The sequence below is a fragment of the Staurois parvus genome, unplaced genomic scaffold, assembly GCF_062004578.1.
Source record: "Staurois parvus isolate SC_StPar_1 unplaced genomic scaffold, SC_StPar_1.0 ptg000213l, whole genome shotgun sequence".
In the NCBI taxonomy this organism is placed as follows: Eukaryota; Metazoa; Chordata; class Amphibia; order Anura; family Ranidae; genus Staurois; species Staurois parvus.
The window spans coordinates 2,450,858-2,478,691 of record NW_028318009.1 but is presented as its reverse complement, the minus strand read 5'-3'; the positions used below and the strand labels follow the sequence as shown (position 1 = coordinate 2,478,691).

Sequence of the window (27,834 nt, the reverse complement as noted above, 5' to 3'; positions counted from 1 at the left end):
CAAAAAGGCTCTAGACAGGGAGGGGGAGGAGAACTTTTGGTGGAATCAAATAGGCAATCCAACCGGCAATCCACCTGGAATCACCTAGGCCAGGGGGGGGCAACTGTGGCCCTCCAGCTGTTGGTGAACTACAAGTCCCATCATGCCTCTGCCTTTGGGAGTCATGCTTGTAACTGTCAGTTTTGCAATGCCTCATGGGACTTGTAGTTCTAAAACAGCTGGAGGGCCACAGCTGCCCACCCCTGACCTAGGCAATCCAAAGCTAGCACCTTTTGCACTCGGGCTCAGATCAGAGGAAGGTTAATCCAATACTGATCAAAGGTTGTGCAGCTCTAACACAAAGCTGGGGAAGCTTGATATAGACTGTAGTAGAGAACAAAAAAGAGCGCACCAACCTTGCTCATTACCTCAGTAAACAGTTCATGAATTTATTGATAAATTATACTCGCAAGAGTAGCAGCAAAAAAGGCATATAACATCCATAACCAACACAGGGTTAAAAGACACGTGCGAGTTCCATCCGGAAGGGAGATAAACATTTGGTCAAGCTGACGCATTTCGAAGGGGGATCCCTTCTTCCTCGGAGCTTAAAAGGTCTACAATGAGCACCTGGATTACTGATAGAAATATTCTATTTAGATTCAGTTCCTATTCATAGGAGGCATTCTGCCACTATGTGTCAGTGTTTCTGTCACTTTTGCGTCAGCTTGAGCAAGGGTTTATCTCCCTTCTGGATGAAACTTGCACGTGTCTTTTAACCCTGTGTTGGTTATGGATGTTAAAGAGCAGGGCCCTCGATCCCCTCATGTTTTGCATTGTATTGTTATTGTTCTGTCACATGTTCTGTCCCCCTTTGTAATGTACAGCGCTGAGCGAACTATTGGTGCTTTATAAATACTGTATAATAATAATAATATATGCCTTTTTTTACTGCTACTCTTGTGAGTATAATTTATCAATAAATTCATGAACTGTTTACTGAGGTAATGCGCAAGGTTGGTGCGCTCTTTTCTTTTGTTCTCTACTACAATCCAAAGCTAGCACCCGCTAACTCCCCCCTCTCACCAAAAAAAAGTTCCAAAAGAAAAAGAGTAGGAGGGAGGAGGACATAAAGCGGTCCTTTCCTTTTAGGGTGAAGCTCTGCTTTAACTTGCTCTCAGAAGCCAGGTCAGGCATACATAGTCAGTGACCTTTCAAACAGGATGATTCTCTGATCTTTGTCTTTCATGGGGAGGTCTGGGGGCACTAAATTTTTTAAAATATAGCAAACAATAGAGAAAAACTCCCCGCTGAGACTTAAGGCACCAATACATAAATTAAAATGTTCACATCGATCTTTACATTGTATCACAATAAAAAGGTCAGACATTTAGAATAGCATGTTGAAAAGGCTGTTATATTACATCACCATTATATCATATTGACAGATTACAGTTTATTATGCAAATCTGACGCATTTCAGAGTAAATTAACAGTGTCCCTGATCACCACCACACCAGTTACAGTATCCTGGATCACCGCCACTCACAGCCATACAGAGCAATACAAAGCAGTGTGCTTACAGTGGAAAGCACACACACAGCCCCCATAGTAAAAAAGCACACAGCTAACCAGATCGCCCCAGATATTAACCCCTTCCTGCCCAGTGTCAGTGCTTTTTATTAGCACTGATCACTATATTGGTGTCACTGGGGATGTAAGTGACACCAAGTCAGTTCCCCCCAGTGTCAGAATGACGGCTGCAGTCCCACAGTTCCGCTATAAGTCACTGATCGCCGACATTACTAGTAAAAAAACAAAAACAAATTCCAGTATCTATACTGCCATTTGTAAACGCTATAACTTTCAGGTAAACCACCTAATTTACACGTATCAGGATTTTGTTTTAGCAAAGACATGTAGCAGAATAAATTTTCCCTAAATGTATGCTGAAATTTGATTTGTAAAATTCTTTTTTAGGAATTGTTTAATAGCAAAAAGTCAAAAATATTGTTTTTTTTCTCAAAATTGTCGGTCCTTTTTTTGTTTATAGTGCAAAAAATAAATAACGCACAGGTGATCAAATACCAGCAAAAGAAAGCTCTGTTTGTGGGAAAAAAGGACATAGATTTTATTTACTATATGTAGAAAGCTGCATGACCGTGCAATTGTCAGTTAAAGTAACGCAGCTCCGTAATGCAAAAAATGGCCTGGTCAGGAAGGGGGGTAAATCCTCTGAAGGGCGAGGGGTTAAAACATATACAATGTACAGTAATTGGGACATATCTTGTTTATATACATATAAATATTACTCACATGTCCAATGAGTCTAATCGAAATGACCGTCAGCCATAACATAAAACCAAAATGAATTGTCACCACTCCCTGACAAGCACTTTGTTTTACTCTGAAACGCGTCGCATTTGCATAATAAACTCTGTAATCTGTTAATATGATATGATGGTGATGTAATATAACAGCTATTATAAATGTCTGAACCAGGGGTCCTCAAACTTTTTAAACGGGGCCAGTTCACTGTCCCTCAGACTGTTGGAGGGCCGGACTATAGTTTAAAAAAAAAGTTAATGACACCCGCAGTTTTGTTCACATGTTATGGCCCCCCATGTCACTGAACCCCCCCCCCCCACATGTCAGTGTGTAAGTGTAATCAGTGGTGCAGCAGAAAAGGGGTTAACTGTGACAGCTCTGTGCTATGGTTGTTGATCGGCGATCGGCTACTTCTGCCGAAAACAGTGACATGCGCAGGTGCGTCAGGAACACACATCTTCATAGGGGAACTCATCTTGCTGCTACACCGCCGTGGATCACAAATATTACAAAACAACCGGCGAGCCGGATAAATGTCCTTGGCGGGCCGCATGTGGCCCGCGGGCCGTAGTTTGAGGACCCCTGGTCTAAACTGTCAATGAATCCAAATGCAGTAAAGAGCCATCCATATATGGAAATATAATGCATGAAACGTATGAAACATGAGCACCCCACTGCTGCTGTGTTAAACACCTATGTAGTGAATCCAAGAGCATCAAAGAAAACAGCGCTGTGAGAGTGTCTTGACTTTATTATTATTATTATTATACAGTATTTATATAGCGCCAAAGGGTATGCTCAGCACTGTACAGTAGCAGGGGGACATAACATGAGACAAGACAGTAACAATACACTACACGAGGGTTCGAGGGCCCTGCTCTTTCGAGCTTACAATCTAGGAGGGAGGGGAAGGTGGCACAGGAGGAGGTGGCTGTGGGGGATGGAGTGGTGGGAGGAGAGAAGGAGGTTAGTTGTTAGGTGAGGTCGGGTGTTAGGTGAGGTTGGGGTAGGCTTCCCTGAAGAGGAGGGTTTTCAGGGTGCGCCTGAAGGTGAGGAGGGTAGGTGACATTCTGATGGATTGGGGTAGGGAGTTCCAGAGGATGGGGGAAGTCCTAGAGAAGTCCTGGATAAGGTGCATGCGCACGAAACGCATTGTCTAGGTTACTGGCCTCCATCTTCAGCTCGCGGTCAAAGGCAGGATTCTCCCTCCCGCTTCCTCCGTAGACCGCGGTGATGTCATTCGGGGACGCCGCAGTCTCGTTGTCCATCGCTGGTGACAGGAGTTCTCGCTGTCCTATACTACCATATCGGAGCGGACAGGCTGTCCATCCTGGCCCAGGCCTTCCATTGTGATCTACATTGACTCTTTTGCAATAAAGGTACACCTCCTAGTGAGGTTTAAACTACAGTCACTCTCACAGCGCTGTTGGATATTCTAAATGTCTGACCTTTTTATTCTGATACAAAATAAAGATCGATGTGAACATTTGAATTTATGTATTGGTGTCTTTAAAGTCCCAGTGTGGAGTTTTTCTTTGTTGCTTGCAATATTTAGGGATGTAGGCCCATATCAGGCATTACCTCATTGTTTCTTATTTTAAATATAGATACAGTATTTGGTAAAGATGAACACCTGACAGACAAACACAGAATTGAAATACAAACAAGCAAACTTTTTTTTATCAACTTTAGGATTTGTAAATCTGTTCAACCAGTCTTGTAGTGAAGTCACGATTGCCAGGTTCTATCTTGAATTAAAAATTAAATTAATTAAAAAATTAGCTTTAGCCCGGGTTCACATATATGCGGTGCGGTATATTGCATGTGATTCGCACAGGAACCGCATCGCATTCCTGAGCAAATCACATGCGATTTGTGTGCGGTGCGATTGGAGCCATACATTTTGTATGGCTCTAATCGCACCCGCACCAAAAACGCGCAGGACCCTTTTTTGGGTCCGCACTAGAATCGGATCGCATGGGTATTCACACCTATGCGATCCAATTGTGCACATCGAACCGCGTTTTGCGGATTGATTTTGGGGTGTTGTTAACTTAACATACACCCCTGCAGCGGTTCGCATGAACGGGGTGCGATTCTGATGCGGTGTGGAATTGGCACTGAAAACGCTGCAAATTCCGCACCGCATCAGTGTGAACCCGGGCTTAAACTTGTATTAGAAAAATTGAAGTTGATTGACTGTCTGTTATTTCAGTAAAAAAGAAAATGTTTAGATGTTTTGTGAACACTTTCTTAGACGATCTCTTTGTTTCATGCACAGCTGAGAATGGTGGTATTGGCAGTAAGTAGTTGATATCTCTTCTGTCTGTATTATATAACTTTCTAGTTCACTGGGATACGCTGGGCACCGCCAGGTACTTTTGGGTAGAGCTTTCTAGAAAATCTGTCTCTGCAGGATGTCAGAGAATCCCCTGAAAGCTGAGACTGTATGTAGTGTACCATTCTCTGATTCAGCAAAGACATTACTGAGGAACGCCACTGTTCTGCCCCACAATGCAATGCAGGGCGCCTCTCAGTAGTCTGCATTAGAAAAATGCCTCAATGCACTTCTTATGTTATGCAGCAGTTCAAAGCTGTCCACCATACTGCCCCAAGCTACATCACTGACCTAATATCCAAGTACCACCCAGCACGCACACTCCGCTCCTCACAAGACCTCCTTCTCTCTAGTTCCCTGGTCTCCTCCTCCCATGCCCGCCTCCAGGACTTCTCCAGGGTGTCACCCATCCTCTGGAACTCCCTGCCCCAACCTGTCAGATTATCACCTACTCTCCTCTCCTTTAGGCGCACCCTGAAAACCCATCTCTTCAGGGAAGCCTACCCCACCCCCTGCTAACTTGCCGACCTCCTCCACTCCTCCTACCACTCCATCCCCCACAGCTATCTCCTCCTGTGCCACCATCCCCTCCCTCCTAGATTGTAAGCTTGAAAGAGCAGGGCCCTCAATCCCCTCATATTTTGCATTGTATTGGTATTGTTCTGTCACATGTTCTGTCCCCCTTTTTAATATACAGCACTGAGCGAACCATTGGCACTTTATAAATACTGTATAATAATAATAATAATAATTTATTAAATAATCTCTGAGCCCAAATGTGAGCAGTTCATTTTCAGGGGCGGACTGACAACTCATGGGGCCCCTGGGCAATAGGGGATCATGGGGCCCCTGTGTCCTTGCACAAACTCAAAAAAGCCTATGAAAAAGGTACCAGGGGCATCTCATGGGGCCCCCTACTGACCCCGGGCCCTCGGGCAGTGCCCGAGTTTCCAAATGGTCAGTCCACCCCTGGTCCTGATTCACTCTCTAGTTAGGAAGGAAGAACATCCGAATTGGAGATAAAATAGCCAAGTAACACTCACTGACTTCCTTTGCATAGAACAATTGTACATGCAGTTTCGCAGGAGGGATAGCTCTGCTTATTTTTTAATAAATACACCTCATTATGAGCCATTATTTAATTTGTAGATGGTCTATGTACTGTCTTTAAGGCCTCATTCACACCATACGTGCAGAAAAACTGATGGAATCCGATGCACAGATTTCACTTGCAGAGACATCAGTTTACATCAGTTTTCATGCACCCTCCAATGAGTTTTATACACATTGCAGGTTCCTGTGCAGAAATAAAATCTGTACGTGATACCAGTGTTGTGGTGTGAACAAGGCACTTAGAGAACAATTGATTTAGTTGTGTCCTTGCAGAACGCGTGCAGAAAAACTGACATCTCTGCACCATGGTGTGCATGAGCCCTGACTGATCATCTATGGAAATTGTAGAGTGCAGAATTAAAAAAAAAAAATAGAATCAGCCGAGTGACCTTTTCTTCCGATCTACTTAGAGTGGGTGTATTTGTCTCATATTATCCATTACTTAGAGAGTGATTCATTGTCACCACTTGTGGTGGTTCCTGTCTCTGCCTTAACAGTTGTCACTTCTACATTAATATTATACAGGATTTATATAGCGACAACAGTTTGCTCAGCACTTTACAATATAAAGGGAGACAATACAGCAACAATACAGTTCAATACAAGAGGATTAGTAGGGCCTGATCCTGGGAGCTTACAATCTAAGAGGGAGGGGCAAGTGGTACAAAAGGTAATAACTGTGGGGGATGAACTGATGGGAGAGATAGAAGATTCCGTTATTAGCTGAAGGCTGGATAGGCTTCCCTGAAGAGATAGGTATTCAGAGATTGCCTAAAAGTGGGCAGAGTAGACGATAGTTGGATAGATTGGGGTAGAGAGTTCCAGAGGATGGGTGAGGCTCTGGAGAAGTCCTGGAGATGGGCATGGGAGGAGGAGACAAGGGAGCTAGAGAGCAGGAGGTCGTGGGAGGAGCAGAGGGGACGGTTTGGGTGATATTTGGAGACAAGATTGGTGATGTAATTTGGAGCAGAGTTATAAATGGCTTTATATGTGATTGTTAATGTTTTTAATTTTATTTATTGGGCAATGGGAAGCCAGTGGAGGGATTGGCAGAGAGGGGTGGAGGACACTGAGGTCAGTGGAGGGATTGGCAGAGAGGGATGGAGGACACTGAGGTCAGTGGAGGGATTGGCAGAGAGGGATGGAGGACACTGAGGTCAGTGGGATTGGCAGAGAGGGATGGAGGACGCTGAGTGAAGGCCAGTGGAGGGATTGGCAGAGAGGGGTGGAGGACACTGAATGGAGGCCAGTGGAGGGATTGGCAGAGAGGGGTGGAGGACACTGAGTGGAGGCCAGTGGAGGGATTGGCAGAGAGGGGTGGCAGATACAGAACGGTTAGTAAGGTGGATGAGTCTGGCAGCAGCATTCATGATAGACTGAAGAGGGGATAGCCTGCGATGAGGTAGGCCAATGAGGAGGGAGGAGTGAACATCATTCATACTTCAACTTTCATGTAATAAGCACATCTTCACCTGTCCTGAGAATCATACATTCAGTGCGATTATATTACCTTTATATTTGAGTTTTAGCAAGTTTAACAAGTCCTTCGTTTACATTTTCCCCTATAGATATATACAGATATTGATGATCCTCAGGTATGTTTGGTGCTATGCTGCCATCTACTGTACATTTATGTCATGTCACCTTACTTTGACTTCCTAGCTGTCTGAGTCGCTGACCTGAAACAAGTAGTTCAGACATTTTCCTGACATTCATTCACATCATGCTTGTTCCAGAACTGTAATTGAAATCTATGCGTCAGATGTGCCAGGCATCTAGCATTTTCAGAAGGCCTGCAGTGGCAGCCTACCATGCTTTCCTCATGACCGAATCACTTTAAAATTGCTGTTAAGAGAGAAATATGATTGCCTGCCTGTCCTGTTGTTTCTTACATTGTTACATAGTTAGTCGGCTGAAAAAAGACAAAAGTCCATCCAGTTCAACCAAAAAAAAAAAAGTTATAATCCTACACCCATCATTGATCCACAGGAAGGCAAAAAAACCCAGCAAAGCATGATCCAATTTGCTGCAGGGAAAAAAAACGTACTTCCTGATCCCCCGAGAGGCAATCGGATATTCTTTGGATCAACTTTACCTATAAATGTTAGTATCCAGTTATATTAGTTATACAGTTATATGCAGTTTCAATTCTTTATACGTCGCTTGGCCTCATTCACACAGGCAATCTGAGGCAGCTGCTGGCAGGCATGCACGTAGTGTGTGTGTGAACAGCTGTGTGCAGCACCCTGTAGAAATCAGTGACAGTCGCTGTCACAGTTTCACAGTTTGCATGTAACTGTTTATCTGAGTGGTTACATGCATTTAGGGACTGTGACTGGTCCTGGACCCACACAGTTTATGTCCGATGATGGCTTTTCTGGCTGCCACTAAATAGACAGTTTATGTGTCCATAGCATAGTGCGCTGTTGTAATCAGAGGCGTCATTTAACTGACTGTGAACGCAGCAGCCATAATCTGCTTGATTTCACCTACTCACTAGGTCACTGAATAATGCAACAAGCAATTTTAGAAGTAGGTTCAGAATGACAGCCAATGGGGTTGATTTACTAAAACTGGAGCACTGAGAATCTGGTGCAGCTGTGCATGGTAGCCAATCAGCTTCTAACTTGTTCAATGAAGCTTTGACAATAAAACCAGGAATCTGATTGGTTTCTATGCAGAGCTGCACCAGATTTTGCACTCTCCAGCTTTAGTAAATAACCCCCAGTGTATTTTTCCTACAACTGGTTTACCTAACAGGATAAGTTCACCTTTTGGACAAAAATAAATGAACATTTTTTTTGCAGGTAAAAAAATGCACATTTATTATTTTTGTCCAAAGGAGCCTGGAAAGCATTGAACCAGCGATCAGTAGATCACTGATGCCACGCAGGTCTCCTACAGACCTATCAGAATATCTGCCTGCCGTACGGGATGTATGAGCAAGTAGATATTCAGACAGGAATCTTCAATGGATTACCACGGCGCTCCAATCCGACAGCCGCTAAGGCTGCCGGGGCTTATAGGCACTCCTTCACAGAATTCTATGAATGCGTGACAGGGCCATGTGGACGGAGCCCCGCACGGCCGCGCTGTTTTCAAATCTGACAGATACCACAGGGAAACTTCTCCCCATACTATCTGTCAGAGGAGGGGGGGGGGGGGGAGGCTGCAGGAGCGGCTGCGCCTACGGGAACATCTTACATGTTCCACCCTAAAAATGGGTGGAACATGTAAAATGTTCAAAAGGCGTTCTTATCCTTTAAAGTCCAAATCCACATTTGTTCTAAAAATCTATTGCCCAGCATGTGTAAGATTTAAAAACAAAATTAGCTTTTGCTGATCTCTGTGGTCCATTGCTTGTCCTCTTCCAGTTGAATGAAACCCAGAGTCATTCAACTGACTTCCAGTGAGCCCAGGCCATCATGGGGGCACCCTGGGTGTACATGATCATGCAGTCTGAGGCTCATAGTACCACTGCACAGAACGGTGCTGACCTGTGAACGCCATTCTGTGCAGGAGTAAGGACCATGGAAGTCAGAGAAGGAGAGAAAGGACCCATGACACCACATGACTGGACGGAGGACTGCTGGATTTAAGGCATGTATAAAGGGATTTTCTAAAAAAAAATATGGCTGGGTGGAGGATGTGTGTGTGTATGGGGGGCGGAGGAGGTGAGGGGGGGGTGGAAGAGGTGAGGGGGCAAGGGGAGTCACAAAAGTTAGATTCCTCCAGTAAGCATGAAATGATAACATTTTAGCCATCTTTGTATGTGCTAAATACCTTTTTCTTTTTTCTAAGACTATTACAGAATGTTACCAGTTTAAGTTTAAATATACTCCTAGTGGGGCCACTATGGATTTCTCAAGGCAAGTAGCAATTTTTCTGTTTGATAATCACTGTAGTTTTGAGATGATATATTTATGTATTAACCAGCGAGTACCCAGATCCATTCATATCGGTATCTGTCCCAAAGAAGCTTACAGCCCTGTACCCAAACCATAGTCATATAGACTTACACACAGTGGAGCCACTTCAGGAGTTATCCAGGTAACCTACCTGTATATGTCAGGGAGGTAGCCAGAACATCTGGAAGAAAAATAGGAATAGAAGGAGAACATATCGTATACTACATGCAGAATTATACTCAGGGCTCCGGGGTTGTTGGAAGCCAATGGTATTGACATTGTAGAGGTATACACTTTATATCTGAATGACACCTAGTGCCTACAAAAAAAAAGTTTGACAACCTTTGTTTTCATTCTTATTAAAATGCGTCCTGCAATGGATCATGTCCACTTTTGACCCTTAGCTCTCTTCCTAATGCACAGTAAAAACATTTTTATAATTTTAGATAATACTTTTAGAGTAGATTATGTTTGTAGTTTGTGTGATATATCATCAGCTCCTTCCTGAAAGGCAACACAGGTAATTGGCGCTGAGAGAAGACAATAAACACCGTAACATAAGGTTGCAATATCAGAAAACCTATATTAACCACTTCAAGCCCGGACACTTGTACGCCCTTCCTGTTCAGGCCAATTTTCAGCTTTCAGTTCTATCACACTTTGAATGACAATTGCGCGGTCATGCAACACTGTACCCATATGAATTTTTTAGCATGAGAGAAGACAATAAACACCGTAACATAAGGTTGCAATATCAGAAAACCTATATTAACCACTTCAAGCCCGGACACTTGTACCCCCTTCCTGTCCAGGCCAATTTTCAGCTTTCAGTTCTATCACACTTTGAATGACAATTGCGCGGTCATGCAACACTGTACCCATATGAATTTTTTAGCATTTTTTTGAGACAGATAAAACTTTATTTTGATGGTATTTATTCATCGCTGGGATTTTTATTTATTTTTGCTATATAAATGAAAAAGTTCAAAAATTGTGAAATAAAAGTGTTTTTCTTATAAAATTTTGCAAATAAATAATATTTCTTCATAAATCTTGGCCAATATTTATTCGGTTATCTTTTTAGTAAAAAAAAAAAAAACAAATTAGTTTATAACCAAAAATTATCATTTAAAAAAAAATTTTCCTACATTTTTATTTTATTTTTTTAGATTATTTCAGTTTGTTTTTTTTTACATACTGTCGCCTTAGCAGTACAGTGTCACCATAGTGACACTGTACTACTTGTGGAGGGTGATGAAGATTTTTTTTTTTTTTTACACTGATTGCTTTTACACCCATAAAGGCTGTAAAAGCAATAATTTTTCCTTCTCTCTGGCTGCATTCTTGCAGCCATTGAGAAATACTGTGCGAGCTGTGATTGGTCACAGCTTGTCACATGGTAGAAGGCTGTTGTGAATAGCCCTGTACCATGTGACCTCGGTGATCATTCAGATTTCACTAGTAGTAAGCAATGATGTCAGAAGTGACATCTTGCTTACTACTGTTCATGTGATCACCGATTGGCCAATCAGTGATCACATGATCTGGACCTCACACAGAGGTCCCGTACAGCGATCGGTGTTCCCAGGGAGCGAGCATAACCTGAAAATGCAGGCACCGTTTATGAATGGCAACCCTCTCCTGCACTGCTCCCGTCTGGCCGTTCGTGTACATGGGCCGGGCGGGAAGTGGTTAAAAGGTCCTTAGAGTTCATGTCATAAGCACTATATAGCGGCAGCTCCCCATAGAGTGAAGCAAAAAAACAGTGGAAATATAAAAGAAAACATAAGGGGGCGCCAGCCTAAGTGCAGTACAAAATACAAGTTTATTAAAATTGGCCTTAGTACTGCTTGGACCTTGAAGAAGGCAACATACCCTGAAAGCTTGTCCTGAAAATTGTATGTTAGCGCAAATAAAAAATAGTATCACGGACAGTACTCAATTGTGTCTGTTAAAATTAGCCAAATTACTACGCACCACTGAGGTAAGTATATGGGCGTTTATCGGGTCCCAATAGGACAGATGCAGGGGCCTGTGTGTGTTCACTGGAGCCCGGGCACTGCGGGTCTGGTGTAAAGGTGAGCCTTCAGTTGGGAAGCCGTAACCACTGTGGAACGCACGGAAGACCAGCATCCAATACATACACACATCTAGAACAGGGGCATAAGAGATTGATACATGATATCTGCAAATCAATTATATTGAGTGACAATCCAGCCAGCCATTTGAAACGTGTCACCTGACTCATCCTTGCGTTCCTATTGGATGTTGCCTCTGGCCCGGTCTTCCGTGTGTTCCACAGTGGTTATGGCCTTCCCGACTGACGGCCCATGTTTACACCAGACCCTCGGTGCCTTGGCTTCAGGGGACACACACCGACCCCTGCATATGTCCTTTTGGGACCCACAGATGCCCTATATACAGTGGGGCAAAAAAGTTTTTAGTCAGCCACCAATTGTGCAAGTTCTCCCACTTAAAAAGATGAGAGAGGCCTGTAATTGGCATCATAGGTAGACCTCAACTATGAGAGACAAAATGAGAAAGAAAATCCAGACAATCACATTGGCAAATTATGGTGGAAAATAAGTATTTGGTCACCTACAAACAAGCAAGATTTCTGTCTCTCACAGACCTGTACCTTCTTCTTTAAGAGGCTCCTCTGTCCTGCACTCATCACCTGTATCAATGGCACCTGTTTGAACTTGTTATCAGTATAAAAGACACCTGTCCACAGCCTCAAACAGTCACACTCCAAGCTCCACTATGGTGGAGCTTCACTAGGTCCCCCCGTGTGGTCCTGGGATTTTTGCTCACCGTTCTTGTGATCATTTTGACCCCATTGGTGAGATCTTGTGTGGAGCCCCAGATCGAGGGAGATTATCAGTGGTCTTGTATGTCTTCCATTTTCTAATTATTGCTCCCACAGTTGATTTGTTCACACCAAGCTGCTTGCCTATTGCAGATTCAGTCTTCCCAGCCTGGTGCAGGTCTACAATTTTGTTTCTGGTGTCCTTCGACAGCTCTTTGGTCTTCACCATAGTGGAGTTTGGAGTGTGACTGTTTGAGGTTGTGGACAGGTGTCTTTTATACTGATAACAAGTTCAAACAGGTGCCATTGATACAGGTAATGGGTGCAGGACAGAGGAGCCTCTTAAAGAAGAAGGTACAGGTCTGTGAGAGCCAGAAATCTTGCTTGTTTGTAGGTGACCAAATACTTATTTTCCACCATAATTTGCAAATAAATTCTTTCCAAATCAGCCAATGTGATTGTCTGGATTTTTTTTCTCATTTTGTCTCTCATAGTTGAGGTCTACCTATGATGCCAATTACAGGCCTCTCTCATCTTTTTAAGTGGGAGAACTTGCACAATTGGTGGCTGACTAAATACTTTTTTGCCCCACTGTATATTCCCTCCCCCCACTCTTCACAAATTCTCTCTCCCCCCCTCCCCTTCACAAATCCCCCCCTCTCATCACATATTCCCTCCCCCCAACTCTTCACAAGTTCTCTCCCCCCCTCTCCTTCACAAATTCCCCCCCCCCCCCCACTCTTCACAAATTCCGCCCTTTACAAATTTCGACCACACTACAGACTTTGCTCGTGTTCATGACTCACCAGGGACGGACTGACCATTTGGAAACTCAGGCACTGCCTGAGGGCCCGGGGTCAGTAGGGGGCCCCATGAGATACCCCTGGTACCTTTTAGGCTTTTTTGAGTTTGGGCAAGGACACAGGGGCCCCATGATCCCTTATTGCCCGGGGGCCCCATGAGTTGTCAGTCCGCCCCTGTGGCTCACTCACATCTCCTCCTAGGACACGGTAGTCTGTTGGCCGTGATCTTCTGCCTCCTGCTCCTGCCAGATCCTCTCCAACAAAGCCTGGGGGTGCCCCAGGCAAGATTGTATTCCTTCTTTTAAGCTTTTATTATGTAACTATTTTATTATCTTGATTTATAGTATAATAATAATATCAGGTGATCCTACTATATGCTGTACAGCAGGGGTCTCCAAACTACGGCCCTCCAGGTGTTGAGGAACTGCAACTCCCATGAGGTCTTGCAAGACTCTGACAGCCACAGGCAAGACTTCCAGAGACAGAGGCATGATGGGACTTGTAGTGCCCAAACAGCTGGAGGGCCATAGTTTGGAGACCCCTGGTGTACAGTATATTGTCTTCAGTGAGAGGACATACTGTACTTAGCTTTACAATTGCAGCATCTTGTGGTGACTGATAGGTACTGCACAATGTATGATCTATAGACGCCACTGATAGGAAGAATGTTTTCTTAGCAGCTGGTAGAGCCAGGAAAGTTTATTCTGATAAGTAGAGAATGTGATAAACAGTTAAAAGAAACCTGTACTAAGAGTAATACAGAGGATAACAATGCTAACGTCACCTTCTGAAATTGTAATATCAGACCCAGGGATACACACAAAAGGATTTACTACTTACTTAATATTTGTTTCAAGCCCATAACTCAGAAAATATTGAAGTCAGAGACAGCCAGGTCAACAATGGCAACCCCTGTATTTCTCTTAAGGCTCCATGCATACTGGCTTAAAAAAAATATTATCCTATGTGTCCATGGACATTAGGCGGTCTAGAGGCATATTTTAATGCATTACTAAACCCACAACAGTACAATCAGTCTGTATATGCAGGAAAGCATGCTTGTTAAACTCACTGTGGAGCCTAAGGGGCTAATCCTCTGCATTGTGTAAAAAGGCGGTTTGATCCTTTGTTCTCTGATACTCTCCTTCTTCTACTGTCCCCAGTCCATCTGCTGATAGTACAGAGCTCTAGGAGTCACTCTGTACATGCTCAGTTTAGTGTGTATTGCTAGAAAGGTTTTTTTTTGCGAGGGTGCATGTGATCAGCACAGGGCTATTCAGCACTATCCAGACAAAGGGTCAGAGGTAATGCAGCCTCATAGGACAATCAGGACAGAATGAAAACTTCACCTACAAGCTTTAACTAGTGCTCAGCTGGACACTGATAGAAGTCACAAGACTGCTATATACTGCTGACAAGAAAACATATTTAGCAGTTTATATTTACTACAATAATCACATTTCCATGTTCTGTGTACTGTGGGAGACCGGATATAGTGAATGCAGGGTCCGGAGAGAGCAGATATAGTGAATGCAGGGTCCGGGGGAGACTGGATATAGTGAATGCAGGGTCCGGAGAGACTGGATATAGTGAATGCAGGGTCCGTGGGAGAGCGGATATAGTGAATGCAGGGTCCGGGAGAGTGGATATAGTGAATGCACGGTCCTGAGAGATCAGATATAGTGAATGCAGGGTCCGGAGAGACTGGATATAGTGAATGCAGGGTCCATGGGAGAGCGGATATAGTGAATGCAGGGTCCTGGGAGACCAGATATAGTGAATGCAGGGTCCGGGGAGACCAGATATAGTGAATGCAGGGTCTGGGGAGAGCGGATATACTGAATGCAGGGTCCGGGGAGACCGAATATACTGAATGCAGGGTCCGGGGAGACCAAATATACTGAATGCAGGGTCCGGGTAGAGCGGATATAGTGAATGCAGGGTCCGGGGAGACCGGATATAGTGAATGCAGGGCCTTGGGTTTAGTAACACTTTAAGCTCAGCATTCAGAGGCAGGAAAACCCCTTCTGTTTTGCATTTTTGAGAATGCTCCTAAACGCTAATACAAAAGATCCCAAAATTAGCGTTTTTTTTAAAGCCAGTGTGCATATACCCATAAACTGCTTTCCTTTAAAATTCTTTTGATGTGCACATCTCATAGTTGTTGTAATAATAACTCGTCATCGGTCAATACCTTATTGCAAAATCTTTCTTATTATCAGTAATAATGTAATGTCATATACTGATTTATATTCGGACCCATTACATGATATGAACCATTCTGGGCACTTCAGTGCTGCATCACTGTATTGTGCCTTCTTTCTATCACTAGCCTTACTTAGTATGTGAAGCTGGCAATTTCCTTTCATCTCTGTTTTGTTATGAAGCCTTCAGTATAGAATAATCTTCATGCAGTAGTCCAAGTGTCTCCACTTGCCCTGACCAACCGCATCACCAGAAGCCACATCACCAAAGATTGTGACAAGCTGCTAGAAAAACTCTATGATGCCATACATTACATGGCAACAAGAAGAATGGGTGCCAGACCACATTGCACATGATTTCAGGAGTAGAATAAGCCCTGGTTCACATCACTGTGGCTTTAAAGTTGCACAACTTTGACAGCTAACTTTTTTGTGCAACTTCATTTTTATTTATTTATTACAGGTACTTATATAGCACCGTCAATTGACACAGCTCTTTACATATATATTGTACATTCACATCAGTCCCTAACCCTCAAGGGGCGTACAATCTAAGGTCCCTAACTCACATTCATACATACACTTAATAGGGACAATTTAGACAGGAGCCAATTAACCTACCAGCATGTTTTTGGAGTGTTGGAGGAAACCGGAGTACCTGGAGGAAACCCACACAAACACAGGGAGAACATGCAAACTCCATGCAGGAGCTGCCATGGTTGGGAATCGAACCCATGACCCAATTACTGCAAGGCAGAAGTTCATTGAAGCTTACCCTAACTCACATTCATACATACACTTAATAGGGACAATTTAGACAGGAGCCAATTAACCTACCAGCATGTTTTTGGAGTGTTGGAGGAAACCGGAGTACCTGGAGGAAACCCACACAAACACAGGGAGAACATGCAAACTCCATGCAAGAGCTGCCATGGTTGGGAATCGAACCCATGACCCAATTACTGCAAGGCAGAAGTTCATTGAAGCTTGCTGCCGGTCAGTGCGACGTCACTAACTAATGTAAATGCAAGTTGTAATAAAGTCACACAAAAATAGCACGGGAACCTTTTTCGACTTGAGTCGCACTGATTAGAACGTGGCCATTGCTGGTAAAGGGATGCGACTTGTCATGCAGCTTGCAGGTTTGAAGTCATGCTGGTGTGAACCGGGTGTTAAATGATGAATTCAGTTACAGTCAGGTCCATAAATATTGGGACATCGACACAATTCTAACATTTTTGGCTCTGTACACCACCACAATGGATTTGAAATGAAACGAGCAAGATGAGCTTTAACTGCAGACTGTCAGCTTTAATTTGAGGGTATTTACATCCAAATCAGGTGAACGGTGTAGGAATTACAACAGTTTGCATATGTGCCTCCCACTTGTTAAGGGACCAAAAGTAATGGACAATTGGCTTCTCAGCTGTTCAATGGCCAGGTGTGTGTTATTCCCTCATTATCCCAATTACAATGAGCAGATAAAAGGTCCAGAGTTCATTTCAAGTGTGCTATTTGCATTTGGAATCTGTCTGTCAACTCTCAAGATGAGATCCAAAGAGCTGTCACTATCAGTGAAGCAAGCCATCATTAGGCTAAAAAAAACAAAACAAACCCATCAGAGAGATAGCAAAAACATTAGGCGTGGCCAAAACAACTGTTTGGAACATTCTTAAAAAGAAGGAACGCACCGGTGAGCTCAGCAACACCAAAAGACCCGGAAGACTACGGAAAACAACTGTGGTGGATGACCGAAGAATTCATTCCCTGGTGAAGAAAACACCCTTCACAACAGTTGGCCAGATCAAGAACACTCTCCAGGAGGTAGGTGTATGTGTGTCAAGGTCAACAATCAAGAGAAGACTTCACCAGAGTGAATACAGAGGGTTCACCACAAGATGGAAACCATTGGTGAGCCTCAAAAACAGGAAGGCCAGATTAGAGTTTGCCAAACGACATCTAAAAAAGCCTTCACAGTTCTGGAACAACATCCTATGGACAGATGAGACCAAGATCAACTTGTACCAGAGTGATGGGAAGAGAAGAGTATGGAGAAGGAAAGGAACTGCTCATGATACTAAGCATATCACCTCATCAGTGAAGCATGGTGGTGGTAGTGTCATGGCGTGGGCATGTATGGCTGCCAATGGAACTGCTTCTCTTGTATTTATTGATTATGTGACTGCTGACAAAAGCAGCAGGATGAATTCTGAAGTGTTTCGGGAATATTATCTGCTCATATTCAGCCAAATGCTTCAGAACTCATTGGACGCCGCTTCACAGTGCAGATGGATAATGACCCAAAGCATACTGCAAAAGCAACCAAAGAGTTTTTTAAGGGAAAGAAGTGGAATGTTATGCAATGGCCAAGTCAATCACCTGACCTGAATCCGATTGAGCATGCATTTCACTTGCTGAAGACAAAACTGAAGGGAAAATGCCCCAAGAACAAGCAGGAACTGAAGACAGTTGCAGTAGAGGCCTGGGAGAGCATCACCAGGGATGAAACCCAGCGTCTGGTGATGTCTATACGTTCCAGACTTCAGGCTGTAATTGACTGCAAAGGATTTGCAACCAAGTATTAAAAAGTGAAAGTTTGATTTATGATTATTATTCTGTCCCATTACTTTTGGTCCCTTAACAAGTGGGAGACACATATGCAAACTGTTGTAATTCCTACACCGTTCACCTGATTTGGATGTAAATACCCTCAAATTAAGGCTGACAGTCTGCAGTTAAAGCACATCTTGTTTGTTTCATTTCAAATCCATTGTGGTGGTGTATAGAGCCAAAAATGTTAGAATTGTCGATGTCCCAATATTTATGGACCTGACTGTACATAGTTTACAGTAAGTGGCTGAAAAAAGACAAAAGTCCATCCAGTTCAACCATAAAAAAAAAAAAAGAAGTTCTAATCCTATATCCACAGTTGATCCAGAGGAAGGCAAAAAAAAACCCAGCAAAGCTCGATCCAATTTGCTCCTGCAGGGGAACTAATTCCTTCCTGATCCCCCGAGAGGCAATCAGATATTCCCTGGATCAACTTTACCTATAAATGTTATATCCAGTTATATTCTGTGTATCCAAGAAAGAATCCAGGACTTTCCTACAGCAATCCACTGAGCTGGCCAGAACCAACCAACTATAACTCTAGTTGTAGTGAACCTACCCTCAGTGGCCCTCCTCCCTTCCCCCAAATTTTTTTTCGTTATTGCTCTTACCTGTAATGTCACTCCTCCATGATCACACAACCTCTTCTGCAAATTCTTACAAGTCACTCCCGCAGTTATGTACTGCACACTGCATTCATTACAGTGGATCGTCTGTACATTGCCAGTCCATGGCAGGAAGATTTATAGAAAGACTTTGTGGCACTGAGCAGGCTACATAGCAAAGTCCTCAGCTGGATTACAGGTAATTTAGTGGAAAACAAAAAAGATGGAGAAGGGGAAGGCACCAATGGCCAATGCCAGTGACAAGCAAAGGAACCACTTCCCCTAATGGAATATCTGCCTCACTGGCCTGCAACAGGAAGCAGAAAAAGAGGATGACATCTCCCTAATCTGGCTAGTGAGAGGCCAAATCCATAGGAAAATGCAAGTGGTCTGTTAGGGATACTGTAGTTGGTGAGCTGCCACCAGCACATGGAGTGCTCATTTGACGTGACCCTAAAGGTAAATTTTCAGTCAGTCATCTTCAAGCAAAGTACAAATATTACACCCTTATAGAACAACAATGGCAGCTGGCACATGAAGCTTGCTTTTGACATCAGTTTAAGATTTTTCTGCAATTGGGAAACTCATACAAATGAGCGCAGAGAGGCCACTCCAGATGGAAACATGTGAACAGTTAATCATGAGCTCACCACTGCTGCCTTGTTAATCATTTGCATGATGAAGAGAACTGAAAAAAATAGGCGCTGTGGAAAATGCTCTCAGACAAGCACCTTAACCTCCCTGGCGGTATTCCCGAGTGTAGCTCGGGGTAAAGTTTCAGTACCAAAAGCGGTAACCCCGAGCTACACTCGGGCTTACCATGCGGCGTTGCACAAGGATTCCCTACAGCGCTTACCTTGTCCTTCGCTCCCGCGATGCGTCCCCTGCAGCGTCCCCGGCCATCTCCTCCGGCTGATGCCGGCATCTGGCTTCCGTGTTCCGGTCCCTGTGACGTTGGGACGTACAGGCGCCGGAACCAGCGGCAAATTTGAAAATTTAAAAAAAATGACATTTTTTTTAAAACGATTATTTCATAGCAAAACATTGCTGTTTCAAACCATTTCACATACATGTTGTCCCTACTGCTTTGTCCGGCGCCCTGCCTGAATTTTGACTGTTCTTTCTGCCTGGAAACTTAGAAAAGTCCACGGCGTCCAAAAAGCGTCCCTTTAGGTCAAAATCGGTTTTAGACCGGCTAGAGAACAGCGATAGTAAATCAGAACCACTTGCAGAATTGAGTGATAATGATTCGTGGGGGAAATTCCTCATCAGACACTGAAAACGATTTTGCGACTTTGCTCAGCGATGTGCGAACTTGGCGCTATATTTCAAATTTCAGTGTTTTTGGTTTGATTATATTATTGAATTAAATTTATTATTATTATATTATTATTTTTTATGAGTATTTATTAAATTATAATATATAATTTCGTGTTTCAAGTTTTATCATATCTGGAATGTTTACTAGACTCTTGTTCGGACAGATTTCAGGGAGTTATTCCTAAATTACAGGCCTACAATAAAAAACTACATATTTCCATGCAAAAAAATGGTACCGCTTTCAGCACCAAAAATCTGAAATAATCATACCGCCAGGGAGGTTAATGAAGGTGCATCTTTATTGGGTGAGACAAAGTAGCAAATATAATAAAATGTGACTAGCCTGAAGTGAACAGTGTGACTCCAACGGACGGCCGTCTGTTCTCAAGGGAGCTGAGATCGGAGAACGCTCCTGTCGACTTCAAATCATGTGGTGTCAGCGTCCCGGCGTCCCGGGTGGTGTCATCATGGCAAGCGAAGGCAGTTGGCTTCAGCTGGGAGCATGTGTAGGGTTACCAAGACGACATGTTTTGCGCACTTGCGCTTTGTCAAGTTTCTGGTAACCTAGCGCCTATTTTTTTCAGTTACCATTTTTCTGCAATTCCCCATTATTCACTGACAGATGCATATGACCTTCAGTTGATCTTCTGATCTGCTCTGGATTCACACACGTGTGGTGCGAATCAAAGCTCAGTTTTCACAGTTAATTGACACAGTAGTTGTTCAGTATTTCAGGCCAGGTTTACATCAGGTTCAGGTCAAGATTTTATCCTGTTTACAACTTAATAACGTGCGATTCAGAAGCATTCCCATAGAAGTCAATAGGCTTGAATTCGCACCTGAGCTGGACCGCACTGCTCAGGAAACTGACAGGACTCTTTTTCAATTCTCACTAAATCTGCACTCTGGTTGTACAGGACATATGCGAACAGGCACAATAGAAAGCAATGTTCTTTCACGTCAAGTGAATTACATGTGATTCAAAACGCATCCAATTGGTATATGTGTGAACTGGAATCTGCTTTTGCAATGCCATGTACTTGTAGAGGGGGAAAAACTTTTTTTATGCAAACAAAACCCAGTGACCATGGGCCTTAACCTCCCTGACGGTATTCCCGAGTGTAGCTCGGGGTAAAGTTTCAGTACCAAAAGCGGTAACCCCGAGCTACACTCGGGCTTACCATGCAGCGTTGCTCAGGGATTCCCTACAGCGCTTACCTTGTCCTTCGCTCTCGCGATGCGTCCCCTGCAGCGTCCCCGGCAATCTCCTCCGGCCGATGCCGGCATCCAGCTTCCGTGTTCCGCTCCCTGCGAGCATTGGGATGTACGGGGGCCGGAACCGGCGGCAAATTTGAAAATTTTAAAAACCGTAATTTTCTGATAAACAAATATTACATAGTAAAACATTACTGTTTCAAAGCATTTCACATACATTTTGTCCCTACTGCTTTGTCCTGTGCCCTGCCTGCATTTTGACTGTTCTTTCTGCCTGGAAACTGAGAAAAGTCCATGGCGTCCAAAAAGCGTCCCTTTAGGTCAAAATCGGTTTTAGAACAGCTAGAGAACAGCGATAGTAAATCAGAACCACTTGCAGAATTGAGTGATAATGATTCGTGGGGAAATTCGTCATCAGACACTGAAAACGATTCTGTGACTGAACTCAGTGATGGGCAAACTTGGCGCTATATTTCAAATTTCAGTGTTTTTGGTTTGATTATATTATTGAATTAAATTTATTATTATATTATTATTTTTTATGATTATTTAATAAATTATAATTTATGATTTCGTGTTTCAAGTTTTATCCTACCCGGGATGTTTACTAGACTCTTGTTCGGACAGATTTCAGTGAGTTATTCCTAAAAATTACAGGCCTACAATAAAAAAAATACATATTTCCATGCAAAAAAATGTACCGCTTTGAGCACAGAAATATGGATATAATCAGACCGCTAGGGAGGTTAACTTTTACAGACCTTGCACCTGCTCAGTATAGAACACTGTAGCATCCAAAAACCCACAATTATAGTGAAAAAATCAAGACCCAAAGAGATTACCCAAAAATAAAAAATATCCTTGTTGACAAAGTCCGGAAGAGACGAAACGCGTCCAGGGCAGTGCTGCGGCAGCCATTTTGGATTCTGGAATCCCTGTGTGTTGGAGGTCTGGAGAGTAACGGTGCACTTCAGGTGTCCCCCAGAGCTACAAAGTGATAGTGCTGGATAGGAGTAGCAAGGGGGAATTACCTGGTGATCGGGAGACCCTCTACACACGGAAAGGGGATCGTATACTGGGCATGAGGAGTTTAATGCTGTCTTGCTGATCTTATCGTTTTTATATGTAAGTGGCAACAATAAATTTTATATATGATTATAATTCACATACTGATTCCTGGTCTGTTTGTGAGGTCCTGATGAACAAGAGGATACCAATCTAAGGACACTCTGTACATATGTGGTTGATTACAAGCTGGAATTTGTTTGTTTTAGGGTAATTATGCACTTTATATATAGTTTGCAGTGATATTTAAAAATTTTATTTTTTTTTTCTTCACATGAGTGCTGTGACACTGGAGTGTTTTTTTTTTGCATGATACACGTGTGGCACTTTAGTTCTGGGATTTAAAAGGTAATATACTATGTTGAGATTTTGTTTTTTGAGGTATTTGAAGAGCACCTGTGATTGATTTGCATCTTCTTCAGTGGAGTAGGAAGCGTCTTTCTATCAAGAAATTGATCTTTGTTTGGACACATTATTTGGACACTTTGCATATTGGGACTTTATTTTATTTTTGTTCTTTTATATATATTTGATATTTTTTATTTTTGGGTAATCTCTTTGGGTCTTGATTTTTTCACTATAATTGTGGGTTTTTGGGTTTAAGTCAATGAATATATGTTTTTTATTAGTACTTCAGGGGAAGGATATTGATATGACTTTAAGGGATTTCTGAGGATTTTATATATATATGTGTGTGCTGATTTATACTTATACTGTAGCATCCAGCCTCCATCCCTTTAGCTATGCTCTTGGATTTTTCTATTTGGATATGAGCAGATTAAAACAATAACAGAAAAAGAAACCTAATTTGTAAATTATGTGATTAGCAATCCCTCGGCATGTTTTCTTTTGTAGTTTACGTTTTCATCAAATTAATCTACAATTTTCATTTGCAGTGGCAAAGGCACTTCTATCTCTGCCAGCTCAGACGTGAAGAAAGCCAGTGTCCTGCTCGTCCGTAAACTCTACATCCTGATGCAGAATCTGGGCCCCCTGCCAAATGATGTCTGTTTAACCATGAAGCTGTTTTATTATGACGAAGGTACGTTGATGACCGCAGTTCAGCTCTTATGAAATCAGTCAACCTGTTAGATAAATTTACTGCTATGAAGTCTTAACAGTCGACAGTCTGTGTCCTTTGGATCATGAGCTGTTCCAAGCCTCCTCCACACTTTTTTCTTCCCGTCATTCTGGTACAGATTCATCTTAGTTTTATCCGTCCAAAGAATGCTTTTCCAGAACTGGTCTGGCTTTTTTAGATGTTTTTTGGCAAAGTCTAATCTGGCTTTTCTATTCTTCAGGCTTATGAATGGTTTGCGCCTTGTGGTGAACCCTCTGTATTTGCTCTCGTGAAGTCTTCTCTTGATTGTAGACTTTGACAATGATACGCCCACCTCCTGGAGAGTGTCCTTCACTTGTCTGGATGTTGTGAATGGGTTTTTCTTTACCATAGAGAGGATCCTGCGATCATCCACCACTGTTGTCCTCTGTGGACATCCATGCCTTTTTATGTTGCTGAGCTCACCAGTGTGTTTTTCTTTTCTCAGAATGTACCAAACTGTTGATTTGGTCACTCCTAATGCTGCTGCTATCTCTATGATGGATTTTTTTTTTTCATTTTTGAAGCCTTACAATGGTCTGTTTCACTTGCACAGACAGCTCTTTTGAACGCATGATGTAAGATTCCAAATGCAAATACCACACTTAGGATCAACTCCAGATCTTTTACCTGCTTAATTGATGAAGAAATAATGAAGGAGTAGCCTACACCTGGCCATGAAACAGCTTTTGATTCAATTGTCCAATTACTTTTGGTCCCTTGAAAAGGAGGGAATGGCTACTCTGAAGAGCTGTAGTTCCTAAACCCTTCCTCCAATTTGGATGTACATTCCCTCAAATTAAACCTGAGAGTGCACACTTTCAGCCCATATCCATTATATATCTATAGCTTGAATATGTTTTGGTAAATACCTGAAAAAAACTAAAATTGAGCCTGTGTCCAAATATATATGGACCTAACTGTAACTAAAAGGAAAACTTTTTTTTAGTTTTGGATAGAGTGGAGAAGGATTAGAACCCCTGTCAGGTCTTTATTGCTGTCTGTGCCCTCGGCAGGGAGATACATCCTCTCTATTTATCCTGTTTACTATTATCATTAAAAGTGAAAGTAAAAGAAACCCCATTAATAGAGGGTAAATCTACTATTGGGGACACTGGTTCTGGTGCCCTGGGAGGCCCCAAAGAATTCCCTTAATTTGCAGGGATTTCCTCTTACTTCCTGTTTTGTCTACGGGACAGGAAGTGAAGGTAAATCTCCCCACTGGATTACAGATGGCAAAAAAAAAACAGAAAAGGAAGTAATAACCCTTGTTTACTCTATCTAAAATGTGGAAAAAGGTTGCCTATAGTTCAATTTTAACTGTTTTTAAAAGAGGAAGAAACTGAAGAATGGAGACCCCCCTCCTCTCGTTTGCATCAGGAAGATAGGCAGAATTCTTTTTTTAGGTTATTGTTGAAAGCGGTAAACCTTTTTAATCCCAATGTGAGAAGCATCAGAAGAAAGCTGCCAGTATAACTCTTGGCTTCCTTGCAATGAAGCAGAATAGGTTCAGTTTCTCTGCCCCAGAAATAGCATGCAACCTAGAAATGAGAGTTTCCATCTGAGACTTCTCAAGGTATTATGTTGTACAATATCTATAATTGTAATGACTTATTTCAGAGCAGGTCATTGGCTAAAAAAACTGGTACTATAATAATTGGTATTAATATTATTATAATATAATTTATTTATTTATTTAATTAAATAAAATTATAATATAATGATTATAATAAATACCCTTTAGGGGGAATTTTGTGGAATTTCTGATTTATGTTTACAATATTTCCTGTTAGCATTAGTAGATTGTTGATTGAATCAAAGCATATCTATAGCCAAAACTTTTCACTTTTTGAATAATATGGGGAAGGATTTGAACCCCTGTTATGTTATATTGCTATCTAAGGCCCCTTTCACGCACGTAGTGAACGTCGATGTGATCAGCCCGCTGATCCCCTGATGATAACAGAGAGGGCAGATGGCAGGTTCATGTCCGCTTAGTTTCTGCAGAGCAGACAATGAGAGAGCCTGCTCTGCTCTATGGTTGGCTGAGAGTAAACACACTCCACTGTCCTTTTGCACCCGAATACCCTCTGATCCAGTCCACCCAGACACAGGGGGGCATACTCCCTTCCGTGTTTTTTTTTAATAGACAGGACAGGGGCGGACTGACAACTCATGGGGCCCCTGTGTCCTTGCCAAAACTCAAAAAAGCCTATGAAAAAGGTACCAGGGGCATCTCATGGGGCCCCCTACTGACCCTGGGCAGTGCCTGAATTTCCAAATTGTCAGTCTGCCCCTGAGACAGGATCAGATTGGAGGTAGGTGGATACAAGTTGGATTACACCTGTGTGTGAAAGGGGCCTATTTTTTATTTTATTTCAGGTACTTATATAGTGCTGTCAATTTACACAGCACTTTAGATATTGTACATTCACATCAGTCCCTAACCCCCAAGGGGCATACAATCTAAAGTTCCCAACTCACATTCATACATACACTAGGGCCAATTTGGACAGGAATTAATTCACCTACCAGCATGTCTTTGGAGTGTGGGAGGAAACCAGAGGACCTGGAGGAAACCCATGCATGCACAGGGAGAACATTCAAACTCCATGCAGGAGGTGCTGTGGTCAGGAATTGAACCCATGACCCATTTACTGCAAGGCAGACATGCTAACCACTAAGCCACTGTGCCGCCCGAAGCTGTTTTTGGTGAGATCTGTAGACAAAGTTTACCCAGACAGGAAATCTGGAAAATCTATGAAACAGACAACAATAAAAAGCTGACAGCAGTTCTAGCATTGCCCTGTTTAACTTTTTTGTCAGTGTTGCTGTTGGAGTGTTTGCTTCACTTCTTGTCTCATGAAAAGGTTGTCGCTGATACAACGGGTTATGGAAACCCCTTTTACTGCCACCACCATAAGTCTTACAGCAGTGGCAGTAGGGGAGGGGTTGTTTGCATACACTCCAAAAGCCAACTGTCAGCTTTCTGTTGATGTACATTTGCATTTTGTGACCTCTGGAGTGTGCCTCAAATCCCCACCCCCACCCCACTGAGTGTCACTGAGTGGGTGGAGGGGAGAGAGACCAGTGAACATCCACTTGCTGATCACCCCTAGCTAGATTAAACCCAGAAGCAGCATGTAAAAAGTATCTTCCGGATTCTGGTTTCACTTTCCCTGAAGCTAATGGACTGTGATCTGCACTCCATTAGCTTACGTGGAAGGCAGATGAGACATCGGGGTTCTAAAAGACCCCTGAATATCTTTTTAAAGAGAAACCATCTGAAAAATATTATATTACATAGTTACATAGTTAGTCTGGATAAAAAAGACAAAAGTCCATCCAGTTCAACCATTAAAAAAAAAAAAGTTATAATCCTATACCCACAGTTGATCCAGAGGAAGGCAAAAACCCAGCAAAGCATGATCCAATTTACTCCTGCAGGGGGAAAAATTCCTTCCTGATCCCCCGAGAGGCAATCGGATGTTCCCTGGATCAACCTTATCTATAAATGTTAGTTTCCAGTTATATTCTGTGTATCCAAGAAAGAATCCAGGACTTTTTTTTAAAGCAATCCACTGAGCTGGCCAGAACCAACTCTTGAGGGAGTCTATTCCACATTTTCAAAGCTCTCACTGTAAAGAAACCTTTCCATGTTTGGAGATTAAATTTCTTTTCCTCCAGACGTAAAGAGTATTACATAGGGGATTTTTTTTATATGAAGAAAGTTTTAGTGAAAAAAGTAAAAAAAATAATCTATACCCAAGTATTTAAAAGCCATCCCCAAAGCTCCCAAGTTTGCGCACATGAGAATGTAAACACACCTGTTGGGGGTGCCTAGGTACGAAAGCGACACTCGCAATACACATGTTACATATGGCCACGCATACCAGAGGGCAATAATTCTGGGCTCATTATTCATGGTTAGCTCACACCGATGAGCTGTAGGGCCTTTTAAAGTGTTGCCTATGGAAATATAGGGTACCGAAGTTCATGTCATTTTGTGGGCTCATGCAAATTTAAAATTTGACGTGTTGGGTTTATATTTACTCAGCATATTCTCATCTTTTATATTTTACCAAAAGATTGGACAACATATTGCGTTTTGTGCCCTAATATTAACTTTAGTGTAATTTTTACTGAAATTTTGTTCTTGATAAACCGTTGCACAGATATTGTGTATAATAAGAAATTGGAACTAACACTATTTTATTCTACAGGGTGTCTGATTTCAGAAAATATATTATTTATTATTATTAATAATAATAATGAATTAATTAATAATAAAAATTAATTAATACTTTTTTTATTATTAATTATAATAATAAAAAATATATAATGATTGGTTTAACTAATCTTCAGGCCTAAAATGATGTTTGCAACATGGACACAGACAGCATTGAAGAAAACACAGGGGTCCTAACCTTTTTCTGAG

General features: G+C 42.4%; 1 protein-coding gene across 1 annotated transcript in view; it reads left to right on the top strand.

Annotated features, from left to right (window-relative positions):
• The window catches only part of HORMAD1 (HORMA domain containing 1), a 90,000-nt gene that overhangs the window by 31,878 nt on the left and 30,288 nt on the right, over nt 1-27,834 (top strand). Inside the window, exons 6-9 of the mRNA XM_089678957.1 lie at nt 4,589-4,609; nt 7,327-7,353; nt 9,560-9,627; nt 23,194-23,339. Of these exons, the coding sequence (XP_089535083.1) occupies nt 4,589-4,609; nt 7,327-7,353; nt 9,560-9,627; nt 23,194-23,339 (262 nt within the window). The remainder of the gene's footprint in view (nt 1-4,588; nt 4,610-7,326; nt 7,354-9,559; nt 9,628-23,193; nt 23,340-27,834) is intronic.